The 18994-nt window shown below is 39.0% G+C and overlaps 1 protein-coding gene across 3 annotated transcripts in view; it reads left to right on the top strand.

The window, feature by feature from the left end:
- SEMA3D (semaphorin 3D) overlaps positions 1–18994 on the top strand; it is a 139943-nt gene that overhangs the window by 103276 nt on the left and 17673 nt on the right. For all 3 annotated transcript variants that reach the window (XM_027883643.1, XM_027883642.1, XM_027883644.1), the window contains exons 10-14: positions 272–341; positions 1686–1830; positions 12990–13212; positions 16213–16301; positions 18122–18163. In XM_027883643.1, the coding sequence (XP_027739444.1) occupies positions 272–341; positions 1686–1830; positions 12990–13212; positions 16213–16301; positions 18122–18163 (569 nt within the window). The remainder of the gene's footprint in view (positions 1–271; positions 342–1685; positions 1831–12989; positions 13213–16212; positions 16302–18121; positions 18164–18994) is intronic.

Genomic DNA, 18994 nt, shown 5'->3' with positions numbered 1-18994 from the left:
ATCAGATGTCCCACAGTTCTGATCAGAATTATGGGGTTTATCCCTTCCCCTCCAGGAGCTGGAAAGTGAAAAAATTGATTCTGTATAAAAACCAGACTAACTGCAAATGGACACATTTCAGAATATTAGCACAAATCCATGTGGTATAAGTAAAAATACATATTAAAGCTTTGTTATAGTTTTTACAAATCTCCAAATTATAAACGGTAAATACAGAAATAGTGGACGTCTATCTAAAAAAAAATCCTAAACCGTATTTTTCTCATTGCAGAAGATATATTCTTACTTTCTACAAGAGACGAGAGGAACCCTCTTGTATATGGAGTCTTCACTACAACAAGGTGTGTGTCAGGATCATGTTCGCCTCTGGAAAAGTGTTAAAGATCTTACTCAGGTCTTTTATACTCTCTGTATACTCAGGTCTCCTATACTAGGTCCTGATTCCTGAGAGCAGTTAGAGACTGCTGGAATAAGGCTTCAAATATCAGGGCTCTACTCACTGAGGACTAGAGGACTATTTTTCAGAAATAGAAATAATAAATTATGTCCTTAAACCTTTGTGTGCCTGACTTTTGAGAATGATTGTAAAAAACAATGAAAATGTGACAATCAAAAGCAAACTAGTTTATTTCAACTGCATGAAGTTGGATTCATAAATTTCTATCATATTTATTAAGTAACCAGTATTTGCTATTTAAGACAAATCTTTATAGCATTTCTGTAAGCAGCATCTGTAAGCATTAGCAGCATTTCTGTAAGCAGCATCTTGACATCTGCTGGATTTTAGTATCAAAACTACTCTCTAAAACTGATAGTTGAGTGATTTTATAGTTTATGAAAGAATAACCCAACTTTATCTCAAGGGGATACACTAATTAATTAATTAATGATCTCTCAGCTGCAATGGTGTGGTGTTTTCTGTAGAACTGAGTGAAAGAAAATAATTCTTTCATCTCCAGAACCTTTCAATTAAGTGTAAATAATAAGGACTAGCCAAATGCTGAGCAGTATTAGTACACTGAAGAATTGTCAAGGCACTCTTTAATTCAGAAGCAGTTACTATAGTAGCTACGAATATATATAACCACAGAAAATATTTAAAATTGAAGTAAACATTTCACAATGAATGAAATAGCTTATGAAGCAACTAAAGCACATGCCACTCAACAACCTGGCATGATATTCTTTTGAGAACTGAAATGTTTGGAGGTTTTTTTAGAAAAATACATTTAAAAAGGAAAAATGCATAGAAAAATAAATAAATGGGGATTTTTTTTTTTGTTGTCTGGGGTTTTTTTGTCTATCCAATGCAACTTGTAATTCTCAGGGACTTCACCTATAATATCAGTGGAAAGGAATGTCCTTCATTTGCATAAAGTTCTAATCAAAATAGCTAGTAAATGATAGATGGAAATTATCATTAGAAACTATCACTAGAAAAAATGGCAATCTATCAAGCGGTGCCAAAGGCTAATCCAGATTTCATCCAAGCAAAGCTTTAAACAGTGACATTAAATATCTATAGTTATCAGACCTGTACATATTGTTATTTAGCACCACTTATACCAACTGTCAGGTGTAGGATTGACCCAAACCCCTTTAGACTCTGTGAAATGAGTTAGTTCACTGGCTGAGGCTCTGAAGCGGCGTTTGCAGTGTGCATACCAACCCACCTTCTCTTTCAGCTCTGTGTTCAAGGGCTCTGCAGTGTGTGTGTACAGCATGGCAGACATCAGAGCTGTGTTCAATGGCCCTTATGCTCACAAGGAGAGTGCAGATCATCGGTGGGTACAGTACGAAGGTCGCATCCCGTATCCCAGACCTGGTACAGTAAGTGTCCCCTTAATTACATACTTCTATTTTTACTCAAAGGCAGTCATGCTTCACACCCCTCCCAGGCTTGGTAATTTATATTTCCCACTCAGGATGTTTCAAATTATCCTCTCAACTCTTTGCCCTCTGTTGACAGCTCTTCTACCTACCCTGTAGGTATATAAATATACGTTTTTCCATGTCTCTGAGATAACATTGTGTCCAGACTTTCTATTTCCTGATTGTCTCTCATATTGTGGCCTCCCACTCTACAGCTATATTTCTATCTCTGGGGATCACCTCTAAGGTATCAACACTTCATAAAAGGCCAAAACCACTTCTTTATGGAGTATTAAGTTGTGATGAGGTATTTTATTTGAAGTCTTGTATTTCTGTTATCTTCGTGACTGTTAAAATTGTTGAGATAATGCCATTAATTCTGTTTTGTGTGGTTTTGCACATGTTGTGTTTTGAAGTAAAATATGGAGGTAATTGCTGGAGATTTTCTGTGATAAAAGGTAAATAACAGGAAGAAAAAGAGAAGTCTGGTATCTGGAAACACTTTTAAATCCCAGTCTCTTAGACTTCAGCTGTAACATTCAGGCCAAAACAAGGAGGAAAACTTTGAAACAGTTATTAAAGTTTTCTTTTCCCACTTCTGTCATGGTATCAAGTTTGGGAAAGCACAGACCAACATTACAGGTGAGGAAGAAGTGGTGTTTTAAAAAAAATACATCACCTTTAAAAACATAACAACTTTGATCAATCCTTTGTATGTAGAATGTAAAAGAACAATGATTTTATCTGGAATAGCTTGACGTTTTCTTGGTCAGGTATTCAATGAACTAGTATTAGGCAACTGCTTAAATCCAGCCCAGCAGTGAGCTGTCAAGGCTGGACATTTCCTAGAAGCTGTCTGAGTGTTCCTGCACTATTTCTCTCACATGAACATGTAATCTTTGCTTCAAGCCACATAGTCTAATCAATTTAGTCTGTCTTTACACCTTTTCTTGTGTCCCTTTTCTTCATCATCCTTCCCTTGGACTCACTTGCATGGTCCAAGCTCATGCTGTTTGTTGCACATGGTGGTCCAAGGGCTCAGCAAGTTAGACCTTGAGCACTGATTCCCTTCTCTCAGCTGCACACGAGCCTCAGAGGCAGCTCTCTCTCTAAAGACCAAAGCGGCTCAGAGACTGATTTGGCCTGCCCAGGATCTGTGCTGATGGAGCAAATCGCGCCTAATTTAGACAATTTAGGCTTTGCAGGCTTATGCATCTCTCTATCACAGAAAATATGTAGTGGCCCCAGAAAAGAAGATTGCATTTAATTATTTTTTTTTTCTTTTAATTTCATGTAACTCTATGACTGGTTAAGAATTTCAGATAAATTTAGTTTTAAGTACAAAAATGGTGCCAGGGAGAACAATAGCTGGTCCCATGGCATCTAAAGAGATTAAAATAACTCTCTTTGAAAATTCACACTGCCCCATAAGGATGAACACTCTGCACAGATAGACGCGTCATAAGCTCATTGCATTTTTGAGTGTATTAGCCATCACATGGTTGAGCTGGGATTCTCAAGGAAGGAAGCATGTTATGCTGAAGCATGTCAGTGCTGATCTTTATCATTTGAGTTGAATATCCATGGTGCAAGTATTTTAAAAGTTGGAAAGTTTAAAGATAAACGGATATTTTTCGTAAGACAACCCTTAACTCTCCCAACTGCTCCCTTTAAGCACCTGACAGCAGCTGTGATAAAACAGTACCATAAATCCTTTGAACCTCCACAGTCAGTGGACTTCTGTAGGAGTTTTTCTAACTAAGGACTGCAAAGGGAAGTGGATTTACTGAAGAAAGCTCTCAGAAGAAAGACATCTGTAATATTTACTATATAGATAAGGTAAATATTGTTGCGGCATAGCTTTTTATCTGTTGTCTTAGTGAGCTGGACTGCAAAATACTTCAGGCTCAGTAGTTTAATATAGAGTATCCCAATAAGTAGAGTCATGCCACACTCTTGTAATGGATTATGCCAAACTTGGATAGGAACAGATTTAGGCTGGAATCTGAAAAAGCAGTATAGTGCTCAAAGGCAAGGAAAAGAAGCGGCATGAGCCTTACAGAACGCTGCATTGGGAGTGCTGAAATGCTCTTCCTTAAAGATTAATTTCATCATTCCTTGCCAGTTATGAGGTGGTTCAGGAATGCTCAGAACAAAGCCAAAGAGAGATAATCTATCCTTTTTTAAGTTACTAGAACATTTTTTAAATATAAGCTCCTCCCAAGTGCTGCCTACAGCTGGCATAGCCAACACTGCTCTTATTCTATATTTCCTATATTTTAAGTTACTAGCAAAGTCTAAAAATGGCTATAATAGGAAATGTGTTTCTTTTGATGCTTGGCTTTAAGAGAGGCATTGACTTCCCTTCCACATTTATACAGAAGCAGGAGACTGCTTACCCTAATTTAACTTTCTGCTCAGCTGCCTTTATCTCCTAAGTAAATAAAGCTGCTCACTATAGAGGCTGTGACCACTGTGATATTGAAATTTTGACAAAATGTTTCCTGTGGCAATTTGTGTCTGAGATAAACTCTGAACATGACTGTGATATCATGCCTTCGCAATGCCGAGCAGCAGCAGCAGCCCCTGCCTGCCCGTGGTCCTGGAGCTGCAGCGGGGTCTGCCTGCCCTCTGCTGTCACTGGATGATCACTGGACTGGGTGAAATGGCACCTCTGGCACACTCCACACCATTGACACTGCAAAACATACAGCTCTTTAACTTCTCTCAACAGTATTAAAGCGCAACTGGAAATAATGGGAATTAAACAGAGGCGAGGCTTCAAATCTATTTCCATTTGGAAGCTGAAAATATAAAGAGACAGAAAACAACACGAATCAGGCAGCCCTGACGCAAAGGGCGAGTTGAAAAGCAAGGGGGCTTTTGCTCTATCTGCTTTAGCTGTTTGAAAATTGGATTCGCATGTCTGCAGCTGTCCCCAGATAACAAATCCAGTTTTCTTCCAGTCTCTTAGGGTTTCACTTAGGAAATTATCCATTAATAAAGAAACCATGGAGGACTTTCTTTAAAGTGTGTTCTGCAATCTGAAGCAGAGTTTTCATAACGTGCTCCTGGTGATCACAGAAGGTGTTTGAATAAGATGTTCAGTGAATTAAGAGAAAAAACCACTTTTTTCTAGTTTATTTAGCTATATGACAGCAACTCACAGCACCCATTTGGAAATTTGATGGCATATACAGGAGTGATCCTCATTTTATTGATGGTAAGTGTCATTAAGGTCAGATTTTTAGAGGAATGTCAGTATTTAAAAATCCAGATGAACACTTACTCTAATCTACTGCAGAACATAGGACTGTTAACTGCTATTCAAGGCAACACCAAATATTTTTGGTGTATCTAGATATTTTACTAACTGATTTGCCAAAAGACAAAACTAAGCTATGAATAAGCAAGGTAAAAACATTGCAGTCTGAGTCACTTAGCTACCAGAAGAAACAGTTCAGCACTTTGCTTTTGTCCATTTGAAGAGTTTAATGTCTCACCTCTTTCCACTCCAGATCTGAATATGGACTCAAGCTCTTGAATTCTTTGTGTTTTCTTTTTTTTTTGAAACAAATTCCCTTACAAATCCTCATATTCTCCTCTAATCATAGAATGTACTAAGTAGGAAGTGACCCATCAGGATAATTGAGTCCGACTCCTGGCCTTGCAGAGGACACCCAGAATCACAACATGTGCCTGAGAGTATTGTCCAGATGATTCTTGCACTCTGATAGACTTGGTGCTGTGACCACTTCCCTGGGAAGCCTGTTCTGGTTCCCAGCCACCCTCTGGGTGAAGAACCTTTTTCCGATATCTAACCTAAATGTCCCCTGACTCAGCTTCATCTTTTCTTCATATTTTTTTGTCTTTATTGGTTTTTCCCCCTCTCTTCAGTGAAGCCCCATCCTTTATTTCTTCTGCTAATCCAGTGCACAGGCTGAAGAAGATGTGGTGTCCATCCTGCTGGGACTTGGCTGTGCCACAGAGAAATACTGTCTGCCAAAAAGCCTCCCCTTGTCCTCCCGTCTGGTTAGTTTTGCTGCTTAAATAAGCTTTTTCATAAAACATTGAGGGTTGCACAGGTTTCCCTTGTTATTTTTAGACTTATCTTCCTGTTTCACATATCTTTTATGGGACAGACTGCATTCTTTGCTTCTCCAGTTCCTCTGTTCTTTGATCTCCCCACTGTAAATGGGGCTGCTTAATTAAGTGAAATGTTTCACTTTATAGGTTTATTTTCCTCAGAAAGCCTCCTACACCTTCTGTTACTTACCAACCAGCTTTCCCCAAGATGAATCACATTCCAGTTCATAGCAGCCTTTGGAAATGCTGCAAGCCCTGCCATGTTTCCTGATGGCAGAGGTCAGCAGAGAATTGCAAAGTGCCACCTGCAAAGTCAAGTTCACTAACCCAGCTGGTCTCAGCTCAGTTATCCTCAGATTAATGTTCTCCTAATTTTCTCACTTATCAACAGCACAGGTGTGTTAAATGGAGAAGCAATACGAAGTGTTCAGGACAAACACAAGAACAGAGTAGAATAAATCTTGCAGAACCAGTGGGTTACAAACCCTTAAAAAAATAAGGACTTAAATTTTTTGTTTGTGATTTTTGTTGTTGAGGTGAGTTTGATTCCATTGAAAATTTATACTGTTTCTTTGTCTCCTCCAAACCTGATTTGTTCTCTCTCCCCTGCGCTCTTCCAGGCTCACTCTGAATAGCTGTAAGGTTAGTATGAACGTCTCCCTACTGAGTGTCCAGTCCTTCTGGCACAACTCTTCCACCCTGTAGGGAAGCACTAAAGCTTTTTTCAGGCATGTCCAAATGCAAAATATATTGTGCAGCTCTGATCAGACTACAGAGGAGAAGCCACACAGCACTTAGACCACTGAGGAATCCAAGTTTCAGCTTCAGAAGGCCTTATGGTTGAACCTTTAAAGGCACATAAGTGTCTGTGCCCTGAGAGTCATCTCTGAACTGTTATCTAATCTGCACAAGACCATAAATCTATAAGTACCCCATTTTTAAAGTACTTCTGGGCATCTTGGAAGCTCTCACCAGTCTTCAGTGTTGAATCTTACCCCCTTGGGATGCAGCCTTTGCAGCATTTCTTTATAAACTCTACAAATAAAGTTCAATGTGTTGGGTGTGTTGGAGGTCCCCATTTAACACAGAAGTGACTGGTTGAGGATAGTTCCTGTGTTCTGCTTTTTGCTAGATGGATCAGTGATAGGGGAACTTATTTAGAGCCTAGAAGACTTTACAGTTTCTATTTTTGGCTAGCTGAGAGGTAATTGACCTGTGAAAAGAAAAACACCCTCAAGAGAAAGGGGGGAGAAGTTCTCAGGATGAGGGACACTTCTCCTAGGATGGAAGCCCAGACTAAGACATCTAATTCCCAGATAAGGAAGAGGTCTAAGAAATATTTCACTCTTTAATGTTTCACACTGGATGCTTCAAATGCTCACAAGAGTGACTTGCTAGCATAGTTCTTAGTTCTTCTTGTGAAATGCATAAAAATTCTCAACCTGGACATTCTAAAATGCACCAAGCAAATGCCCACTGCACTCAATATTATCAAGTCCCTGCTGAGTATCTAGCCTGTGGGTGCTTGAGTCTCAGTGTTAAGTGGGTCCAAGGATCCATGTGACAAGACACTTTTATACTGAGATTTTCAACACACTTGGAATAGAAACTCTTTTGAAGCTCCTGGGGAACAGCATTTGCTTTTAAAATTGTCTGTAGACATCAGCACTGCTGAACTACAGATGCATTATTAATGAAAAGGATATGTTTTTACATTCCCAAATAATTGTCACAATTTTAATAGGTGTTAGATCCAGCAGCGCTTACTGGATGGTGTGAAGCACTATGCAGTTTGGCAAATTAGAGGTTTATTTAGGAGCCCAACTTCTGGCACCAGCTTTCAAAAATCTTGGCCACAGTTCCCACATAATGTTAACACAGTCACACCGTGTATCTCAGTACTGTGTGAGATCTACACATCCAGCACTCTGCTAAGCTGCAAATTTAATAAGACAAGTGAAAAAAGGAGAAAAACTTACGTCTGTGTCGTGTTGTTAATTTAGTGTGCATTTGCTTTTATTTGAGAAAGGTTAGTCTTAACTTACCACCTCATGACTACTTTTGGATACAAATAACAGGTGAGGGAATACAAGGCATCTGTGTAGATCACCTGGGATCAGGACTTAATCCAGAGTGATTATTGTCAAACTGAGCTCACACGGAAGGCATTTCAAAAACTTTAAGTAACTGGTGGACTGATTCTTTAAAAGTTTTGTGCCACAGAGTTTATAAGGCAGTTGAATAGAGATGTCCCTAGCACTTCCAGATTTGTTTCTCTTGGGTTTTGTCTTCTGTTGTTGTTAGGTTTTTCTGTTTATTTTTCATTTCTTAACATGTATATTTGTATCAAGTTGTCATTCCTGGAAGGAAAGGCCTAAGCAACCTCAAGAATAAATTGTATGGTGAATAAATTTCCAACAAAATTCTTATCTAGCAGTACTTATTTGAATAATTTAATGTGATTAATTTTGCTTGATGTCAGCTATCTAGAACAAAAGCATCACACATGAACTGGTTGTTAAGAATTCTCTATCAGAAACAAAAATATAGGCAGCCCCTCTGTGCATTTCACAAGCGGCCAAGATGTGAATCTAAGGCAGGAGAGATGAATCCCACCCTATTGCAAAAGCAGAAAATGCTGAGAGAGCACAGTGATGGTGTTATAAGAACTTTTATGAAGCCAGATCCTATTCTAGTCCACATGAAACAACTCTGCCAACCTACTCCTGTGAACATTTGATGTAAAAGTCAATCTCTTATTGTCTCCAGTGGGAGATGTCACGTATCTGAGACAGCATCTGGTGCTGATGATGTGAATAAATGTCCTCTATGACCTGGGCAGAGAACACTGGTATCATTATCATGAGACCTGCAACAGGATGTGAACTCACATTTTCAGAGATGAAAGGTTACTTCACTCACCCACTTGTCCATGCAGCCTTTATCATCCTACATCCTATTGATAGCCAGGAAAGGAAGCACAAGCCTACAGGAATTGTTCTGCAGTGATGGGTGGACACAGCTTTAGACAACTGCCTGAGGACTTTGCCAAAGGATGGCCAAAATGAATTTCTCATTCCCTTGTTCCATCCATCATGCCACAGTGAGTGACGCCTCTGGAAATAACTCCCTCAGCCAAGCATAACAGGGTCACACCTGCCCTGCTGTTCTTGGTGGTCATGCTGCCTTAGGATAGGATCCAAAACCCACTGAAATAATTAGAAAAGGCCCTGTTGAATTAAGCAGATCTGTAAATCAGACCCTTAGTCCTTGTTTCTTCTAAATTAATTTGCAAGCTGGCAAAAGATTTACCTGTATCATGTATGGTAGGGTTTGGGCCTTTGGGATTACTGTAGCAGCTCTCTAGTTCCATATTATTAGACATTTTTTCCTAGTGGTTTTTAATGAGTGATGTCATTGCTTTATCTTCCTCTGTTGATACATTTTTGGCAAAAATCTAGGAGATCTTTAAGACCCAAGGGGCTACTTCCATTTTTCACACAGAAATGGACTTCTGGGATTGAGCTGTGGATAGATGAGCAATCAGTAGACTTCCAGAAGATGCTCATGGTAACTCAGAGTAGCAAGTGAGAACATGAACCACAGAAAATGGACATACAAGGGAAAGTCAACCTCAAGTACATAGTGAGGGGGAAGAGAGTTGTTGCATGGTTGAGGAATTGAAGAAGTGAATTTTTTTGATCCAAAGACAAAGTTGTCATGCAAGTTTCTCTCTATTTATTCCAAAAATTTCTGTTCAACAACTGTAAAGGTGAACATCCTTTTGAAATCATTAGGGTTTTTGACATCTAATTGTGATATAAGCAACAAAGACTCGGTTGTTCTAAAGGTAAGATGAAAATGTTCATTCCTGAGTTACTGCTTGTGTGAAAATTGTGCACATGATTTGGTTTCTGGGTAGTTATCATGCTGTCTGAAACATTTATCTCGTATTGTGGTTTGCTTTATTTTTTTATCCCAAAGTCTATTTTTTGTCCCAAAGTCATATTTCTTTGTGAAATTATTCAATGGATATTGCTATCTTCAAAAGCCAAGATGATTACAGCCTACCTCAAGGATGTAACCTTGGAAAGATTTTCATTCAGGAAAGCACAGCAGAAAAAAGAAGGTGGGAGATCATACCCAGCAAGCTAGAGGGTGAAATTCTTACAGGACTGCTCTCAGAAACTCTCTAGGGAAAGCTCACTGCAACATGTGTTTTCAATGGAATGGTTTTTTTTCATAGGACTTTTCTTCTTTCTTGCTTATATTCAACTGCCTTTTGAACAGTTATCACAGAACAATACAACCCTTTATTTTTTTCTTGTCTTTTCTTTCACACCTATATATGAAATTGTACAGTGATACAAAACCACTGAATATGTGATGGAATTTGTCCTAATTCAAGCTGGCACAGATTTACTGTTCATGGAGAAATCTCCAAAACCTATTTCAGATCCTTTATGAAGATGGGGATGCACAGACTTAACTATTAGGAATTGAAATAACACTAAGCAAGTGGACACTTGTACAAAGTCAGTGAGCTCTCTAGATAGCTGTAAAATTCAGTCCAAACAAGGAATGCAAATAGGTTGTAGACCGTTAAATCACATAAGTTACAACTCTGTTAATTAAAAGCAGAGGTCAGGTTCAAGTGCAAACCCCATAGTCATGGTGCTGTTTAATGCTAGGATGGAGTATTCTCCAAGTGGCACCCTCCCTGTGGCACTGCTGTGGCAGTGGTTGGGGTCTAAGGTAGAGCAGGAACTGACCCCAACAGACGTTTCAGGTGTGGCCATAGATGTGGATGTAGAACATCAGCTGGTCTGTGCCTCACTGGCCTCTTTGGTTCCTGAATATATAGGTAGTTTCTGATACTTTTGAGAAGATTTTTCTCAGTCAGAATTTTGTGTTTAGTTGCTACTGCCTTTGCATTTAGGGTATTTATACAGGGACATGTACACATAGAACTGTGTATGATAAGAATCATTCTGCACTGTATTAGCTGTATTTACTTCATGAGGAATTCATCCTCAGGAGTGTGCACACCCTACCTGTGTGTGTTGGGCAGGGGCTACATTTCCTTCATAGCCAGCACTATCATAGGATGACCTCTGTGCATCCCTCAGCCCAGCGAGAGAGCAGGCTGTGGAAACCCAAGGGAGACACAGATCCTGGCTGGTACTGAGCCCACGGGGATGGATTCTATGCTAGAGGCTGATGTTGTATAGCTGTGAGAAGGGAGTTTACTGGCAATGGAAGGAAGGGCAAGCTCAGCCTTTGGCACTGAGTGTGTTGTTCCTAATGCGAATGTTTTGGATAATGCCTAACCTTCCATGGTGGAACAAATCCTAACTACAAGCCCTTAGCTGTCACCATAGATTCAACACATGTCAAACCGGAGAGGTGGGAGTGTGAACTAAAGTTGCCTCTGTCAAAATTGCCATGAAGGAGAACTGTATTGCAACTCCACAAAAATCTTAACTTTCTCCTGACAAGCTTCAAAGACAGTACTTCATCACATTTCTTTCTTTGCAGACAGTGTTAGGGCTCCACCTGGCAGAAAACACAGGGATTACTTACTTAAAATTAGTGTTAAAGAAGAAGCAATCAGTTTATATGTAAAAGGGTGTCACCAATATCCTATGTGTCCAGTGTCCAGTTCATCTTATTCAGGATTTCTAGTGCTCCATTAACACATTTAGATCCCTCCAGATTCAAAACAGGAGTTTTCTCAGACTTAGATTAGAGACTAAGTGTAAAACCAGGGACAGAAAAGAGGTGCAAACTGCCATGGAGAGAAAAGCAGATAGGTAAGCATGAGAGATCTTGGGTCATCAACATGACTCATCTTACAAATATGTTCCTGCCTGCATCCCAAAAAGCACAGAAGGGAAAAACTTGATGAAGATTGAAGATTTAGGTTTATAGGATGCGTGATGTGTGGAATATGTGGAAAACATATTTACTTGTGTAAGCAGAAAAAACAGCTGAAGGGATTAGTCAATATGGACCTAAGAGAGGTGGGAGTCAGCCCCAGCAGTAATTGAGTGACACTGGGGAGGTATCTGAAGGAGTAAGTGCTGTAGCAGGTTGTCTGGACCAAAAGAGGATGAGACTGTGCTATTCAAACCTGGAGAAAAGGATGCTGCAGCAGCTGAGCTGTGCAACTGGTCAAGAGTGTCAGCTAAGTGGATGAATAAGGAAAGTAATTTTTGAGAAATAAAGGCTACAGGGATCATCTGGTACCTTCAGAACCTGTCAAAGTGCTAGGTGGAGGAGGTGCAGTCACTGAAAAGTTATGGTTTCTTATTTCCTGACATATACAGGGAAAATATAGATATGGGTGTTACAGTCTGGAAAAAAGAATGCAGTTGAAGAATTTAGTAGGGGCCTTCTGTCACAAGGATCTGAGTGGATCTTCCAGGAGAAACCAAGCTGTTAGCCCAACATCAGGGCATGCCGGGGAGGATCTTGCTCAGTTGTGACTCACTGCATCAACAGGGCAGAAATTCGTCCACGAAAAGAGGAGCAGAAATACTGAAAACAGGAAAACCATGAGATGCTGCGCTTCAAACACTTGAGCTCATCCCACGACAGCCACAGGAGGGCTCCCCAGTCTTGCTGTTGGCAGATCCATACACTGGTATTTGCTCTGTTTCGATCAGCATGTAGCAAATTCATCTGCGTGCTGCTGCCTGCGCCTTGAAATGAGAGCTAGAGAGCTTGAAAGGTCTCCTTCCCTCCAGTCTCAGCCTCCTTGTCCTTGTAAAATACCCAGTGTGATATTTTGCCCGTGAGTGTGGCTGGGAATGAGAAGGACATACTGAGCCCATCATGGGAATTTCTCTGGTTTTAAAGCAATGCTTTAAAAAAATATAATATTGGTGGCAAAGTGCTGTTTTGGGATGAGAAAAATCTCCGAAAAATCTGTTTTCTTACTGATTTCACAAATCATGGAAAACTTGATTTCTACTTGTACTTCTTTCCTAAAATTCCTCTCATCTTCTTGTTCCCTCTCTTCCATTCAGTGTCCAAGCAAAACCTACGATCCACTCATAAAGTCTACAAGAGACTTCCCTGACGAAGTCATTAGCTTTATCAGACGCCACCCGCTGATGTACAAATCCGTTTACCCAGTGACGGGAGCGCCGGTGTTCACTCGGATCAACGTGGACTATCGCCTGACTCAGATTGTGGTGGATCACGTCATGGCAGAGGATGGGCAATACGATGTTATCTTCCTAGGAACAGGTATGAGAGAAGAATTCCACTGTCAATCTACACAAGCCACATCCTTTTAGAACACTTTTAGCCCAGCAGATCCTGAATAAGCCTGTTAATTAACATCTTTTTCCTACGGATGCAGCTTCAGGAAACATTTAGGTGCAGCTGATTCTGTTCCAGGTCTTCATGCAAGTGTCAGGACTAGACTAATTCATCAGATCAAGGGATTATTACATTTGGGATTTGAATGCCTTCCTCCTGGTGCCTAGGTGATAAACCAGTTAAGGATTAGAGTACCTAGACTTTCTTATACTCCAAGTACCATTCAGTACTTGTCTCTACATCACATGGTAGTCTGGCTCAAATTCCTGCTGGAAGCATGTCAATAAAAAATTAAAAGGAAAAAAATTAACCTTAATAGCTCCAAGGAGTACTTGCTATTATCAGTAATGACATGGTGCTTCAGCATTATATCTCATGTGACACTGAACAGTTAAGAAAGATTTCAGACTGAGCCTAAGGCAACAATTCCACTCAAATAATTTTAAAGATATAAATTAGCAACATGACAGCTCCAAACATGACAACCAAGACTGAACAGAGAGAGGTTAAACTACTCTGTCAGGAAAAAAGACTGCTTTGCAATTTTTCTATGGATAATTATGTATCTATATGCATTTTTATAGTAGATATATGCCTGAAGGAAAAAAGTCTAGTTTTACCATAATAATTAAATTCAGAATCACTGTATGAATCACCCAACAGCAAGGTGTGCTAAGAAATACTAACATAACTATTCATAACACTTCTGAAGTAATAATCTACAATTTTACTCCACTAGATTTTTTTGTTCTTAATCCGTAATTTCACATTCTCTCACTTGTCATTCTATATAGGTTTTATAAAGCACTTCTCACTGGTAGATCTGAGTGCTTTAGTAAGGAGGTCATTACCATTATTCCCACCTTACAGAAGGTGAAACTAAGGTATATGGGGGTGACAGGGTTTATTCAAGTGAAGTGGATGAGCTACTGCCATGAGCTGCAAGGAAATTAAGATTTCAGTTTGAATCTTATCCCAGTGCTGTGGGGTTACATAGCATTTTATCTGGCCTATGAGCCAATTTTGTGTCATATAGCACGGTTTGATAGGTATGGATATTCTGGAGTAATTTGGGGAAAGGAGTGAATCATCCCAGAGCACTGTCTTTTTTTAAAGTGTGGAATGTCTCAGCCTTCCTAAGTTTCCCAGCTGCATTATCACACACACGAGTCCATAGATAGCCTCTCTATTGGACCATGCATGTCTTTCAGCAAAACATGTTTCACAACTCTTGTCTTCCAAAAAAAGACAATGTGAGAGTCCCTCTATGATCCCCACAAGTCAGTGCAGTGGTGTCAAAGAGAAAAGCACAGTGTTGTTTTCTCCCCTTCTGACTGAAAAGGCTGGGAATGAGCTTTAGCCATGATGACGTAAAATTCTTGTTGCTTTCTGAAAACACTATTTAATGCAGTTAACAAAGAAGGAAAGAGAACCCATTCCCAAACTTTGCAATGCCTAGGATTTGTGAGTTCTCACTACAATTTACTTTTCTTCTGATAATAGTGAGAAAAAGTAATTTGAACTTTAGCTGCCTGAGAAAATGAGTTCACTTGTAAAAATGTACAAAATCTTTTAGTGGCTATAGAGGTTGTTTTTAGATGTTTGTTGTCCTCCATTATAAAGTTTTTCATTGGAGTAAAATTATAATGAGAGACCAGCAGCTTGAATACTCCCAGGTTAACTGCTCCTGGCCAGCACTAACAGTAACTCTTCAAGTGTAAATAGTCAGATTCAGAGGTGTCAAGGCCAGCAAGTACCATACAGTCACTAGATGGCACTCCTTAATATGCAGATATTTTTCTCCAGTGCCTTCCTTAAAAGTGAGTTTTCTTTTCCAAAAGTACATAGTTTTATTCTATTTTCTCCTTTAAACTCATCATAAGGAAACAAATGGACTCAAAGATAAAATTTTAAATATTAGACAGAGAGACTGAGTATGGATATAACAGTAGCTTATTATATGTTTGAATGTATACAACCAACCTGGACATATGCAGGCTTTGGCACTTATGTCAAACAAACACTGAAAAAAAACTCTAATACATAAGGCAAACTGAAATAATTTTGGCTTTGATTGGTAATATGATCTTCAGTCATTTAAGAAAACAAGAATGAAAGTCTCATTCTTTCCGTTATAATATATTATTTTTCATAGTTTCAATACTATTCATAATGCTTAGGACTAAGCTGCACTGTCGTTTCCACATCCCAGCACCCCCAGCCCACTTCCCCTGAGCATTTTTTGAGTTCTTTTTAAGGCCATTCAAGGTTCAGTTATGTGTAATGGTCTGACATGAAATGAGCAGATTATTTTTTCACCAAGCAGGGATACAGGTTAAAATTGATTAATAGATTTAACTTTAAAAAATTCTATAGGTAACTCCAAAGAAATAATTTCTGTAATGATTAAATTAAGATTTTGATGTTGATTGGAGATCTTGTTCAAATATTTCTTTAAATTAAAAGATAAATGAAAAAAGTGCATTGCTTAACTCTTCACATTAAAATGAAACTTACTTATGATTAAGGGGCTATACTGGAAGCAAAATAATTCTATAAAAAAGAGGAAATAATTTTTTGCCAATTCAGTTCCCTGAGCTGGCTCTTTCTGGGGTCAGATGGGCCCCAGTAGTGGCTCAGGGAAATGTGCATAAAATTCTAGCTGGCAGTATGGACATGTTTGTCTGTGTTTGTGTAGCAGGAGCATTAGACCATTCCTGCCAGGAGCAGACTTGGCTCAACCATACAGTAAAACCATAAATGTACTGTAGAGAGCTCTGTAGACAGCAGTAGATGCAATAGGGATATATGTTGTTTGAAAGCTACATCCTTGATGGATTAGCTTTATCCACAGGGCATGAAATGGGGTGGCCTATACATATTGAAACATGACTGTGGGTTTTACATGATGAACATTTGTTTCAGACGTAGGCACAGTCCTGAAAGTTGTGAGTATCACAAAGGAGAAGTGGACTAAGGAGGAGGTGGTCCTAGAAGAGCTGCAGATATTCAAGGTAAGCACTAATAGCTACAACATCAATTAAATATCGTTCAGGGGACTTTATGGCCCAAATTGGCTTTGTCTGTCTGGTTGTTTGTTTACTGGAACTAGTTCAAGTTTCCAGAGGGACACTATGTAAATTTTTAAACGCCTTGGTATTCTTTGGGCAAGTCAATTAAAAAATGTCCAAAACCAAACAGACCGTGATTTTTCAGACTTAGAGAAAGTCTCATTTATTCTGTTTTGTTCTCTTTTGAAATCTTATTCTCAGCCCAAATTTTTTTATTAGTAGTATTTTATTTTTAATGTAAAATTTTCTGTGGCCTACAGTGATATGGGAGTATTCTAGGTACAATTATGTTTTTTTCTTTAAACAGACAAAATTTCACGGGTGCAGAGAAAGTCTTTAAAATAGCAACATTAGGAATTGAAAACATAAGGAAAATAAAACAGTTATTTTTGATTATCATTGTGGTGATTTTGAATATTTGGTGGTGAAGGATGACTCAATATTTTTGACCATTTTGATTTAGCTATTGCGTAACTGGATCCCCACTAACATCAATGCTTTCTTCATAAATACAGCTTGTAAAAAGCCCAAGATTCTTTCTGTAGCACATGCACAATTTCTGATTAACTTCAGTGATGGTGAGGGAGATGATGTCAGCATGCCATTACATCAGGAAAATGGAGACCTTTGTCTTCCCTACTGATTTTCTTTTCAATTTATCAGATTCTTCTTCATTCTTTGTGTTGCTTTCTTCTCATGTATTACAGCTGTTCTTCAGTTTTCACCTTGCTTTTCCATCAAAGTTATTCTTCACACATGGCATTTTGATTACTTTCTCACATTCTATGTGCTATACATAGCCCAAATTTTTGTCCATACTGAATAAATGAATTTGGGACTTAGAGACTTTTGCAAGTGTAAGGACAGGATCATTAACAACTATTTCAGAGTTCATTTCTCTGTATGCCTTTTGATATTCCACGTGTATGATGAAACTTTTACTTAAAGGATCTATATGTCTTCTTCCCACTGTTTTGGACACCATTTATAAATATTACTCAGAAAATACCAAGATTACTCAGTGGCCTACCAAGTAATCAGCAGTTCTAGTATGTGCACCGATTTGACGCATTCTTAAAACATAACGTCAAGGCAAAATGTGCTATATCATGTTCGAAACAAAAAAGAGGTCATTTTTTTCCTACTCAGCAGATATTCCTTCACATTTTTATTGGTAACACTTATAACTGTTACCTCTGTGTTTTTGAATCCAGAAAATTGAAGGGGGTGAAGGGTGAATGGCTGAAAAAAAGTGCCTTATTTCCTAAAACTGCATTTGTATTAAACAATAGGCTTAGATTAATCATCTTCTGTTTGGTGTTAGATAATACCCTGAGCTTTGTGCTGTTCTTACATCAGTCACTGGCAAAACTTTCACTGTCTCTTATAGCAGTGAAATACATCCTGGTGCAGAAGATCTGCCTATGTATCCCTTAAATGACATCTAAGCCCTTCAAATAGTGCTTAATAAGAACCAAAGTTGATGTGACAGCTCATTACCCAGTGTGGAGTAGATAGCAAACTCTAAGAATTAAAGCCCTCCTTTCAGCAGGGGATATTTATGGGAATTCTTTTTGAAAGCATGAATGTCATGATTTTCTGTTTTTTTTTCTTTTTCATATTTGTTTAAACCAAGCAAGTGAATCCGTAATTTTATTTATTTTGTAGTTTAGGTTCTGCTTTTTCACTAAGAACAGGGAATTTGAAAACTAATACTAAATACTAAAACTAATAACTAAAACTAATATTAATTTATTTTTCAGCATCCTTCATTTATCTCAACCATGGAGATTTCTCAGAAGCAGGTAATCACAACCTTGTTTAATTACTGGAGGATATGTGTTACATGGAACACTTAACTTATATTCAGATGATATTTGTTACTTACTGCCCAGGATGGCTCTTAAAATGTATCTGGAAGGAAGCAGATATGTTTGAACTTGTTTGCCTGCCTAATTCATGTTTGCTTACAAACAGTAATTTGTGTACCCAAAGTGGTAATTATTCAGGGAAACAAATCTTTAGTCATATGGTAGAGGGACTTGTGAGTGAAGTCAATGCACATTCTTTTTTTGGCCTCTAGAAACACTTGTCTCTTTATGACCCAGTAAAAAATTATTATTACTGTTATTGTTTTTATTTTTATTAGTAGTCAAGAGAGATCAGGGCCTCACTGTGCTAAAAGTTGTGTGCACACAACCAGTCCCCCTCCTCTAAAATTGCAGCCTAAATCTGGGTGGTCCAACCCTGGCAGCACAGGGGCCAGTCCCAGTGGGGTATCTCCTGGTGGGAAATGGTTTTATGGAAGCTCCAAGCTCTGTGACGGCTACGTGCGTGTTCGGGAAGCAGCGTGACACCAGAGCCATCCCTCCCTGCCCTGTAGAAGTGGCCAGAGCAGCTCTGGCACAGCATGCCTCCCTAACATGGAATGAGGTATTTGCCTTTCAGGCACGCACAGCACAGCTGAGTCCCATCTCCCCTGAAAAAGGTGGCAGGCCAGCTGGAGGTATTGCATGAGCCAGCTCCAGCTTGGACCACCCTTGTCTCAACAGGCAATCCACTCACACTCTGGGGAGAGGGGAGTAACATTATCCCCATCCTACCTAAGGATCAGAAGCAAAAGATGAGGTATTATT

This window comes from Empidonax traillii, unplaced genomic scaffold, assembly GCF_003031625.1.
Source record: "Empidonax traillii isolate 1590-97213 ecotype Southwest subspecies unplaced genomic scaffold, ASM303162v1 scaffold131:size1687323, whole genome shotgun sequence".
NCBI classification, from domain to species: Eukaryota; Metazoa; Chordata; class Aves; order Passeriformes; family Tyrannidae; genus Empidonax; species Empidonax traillii.
Note: the sequence above shows the minus strand (reverse complement) of the source record. Positions and strands in the feature narration are given on the sequence as shown.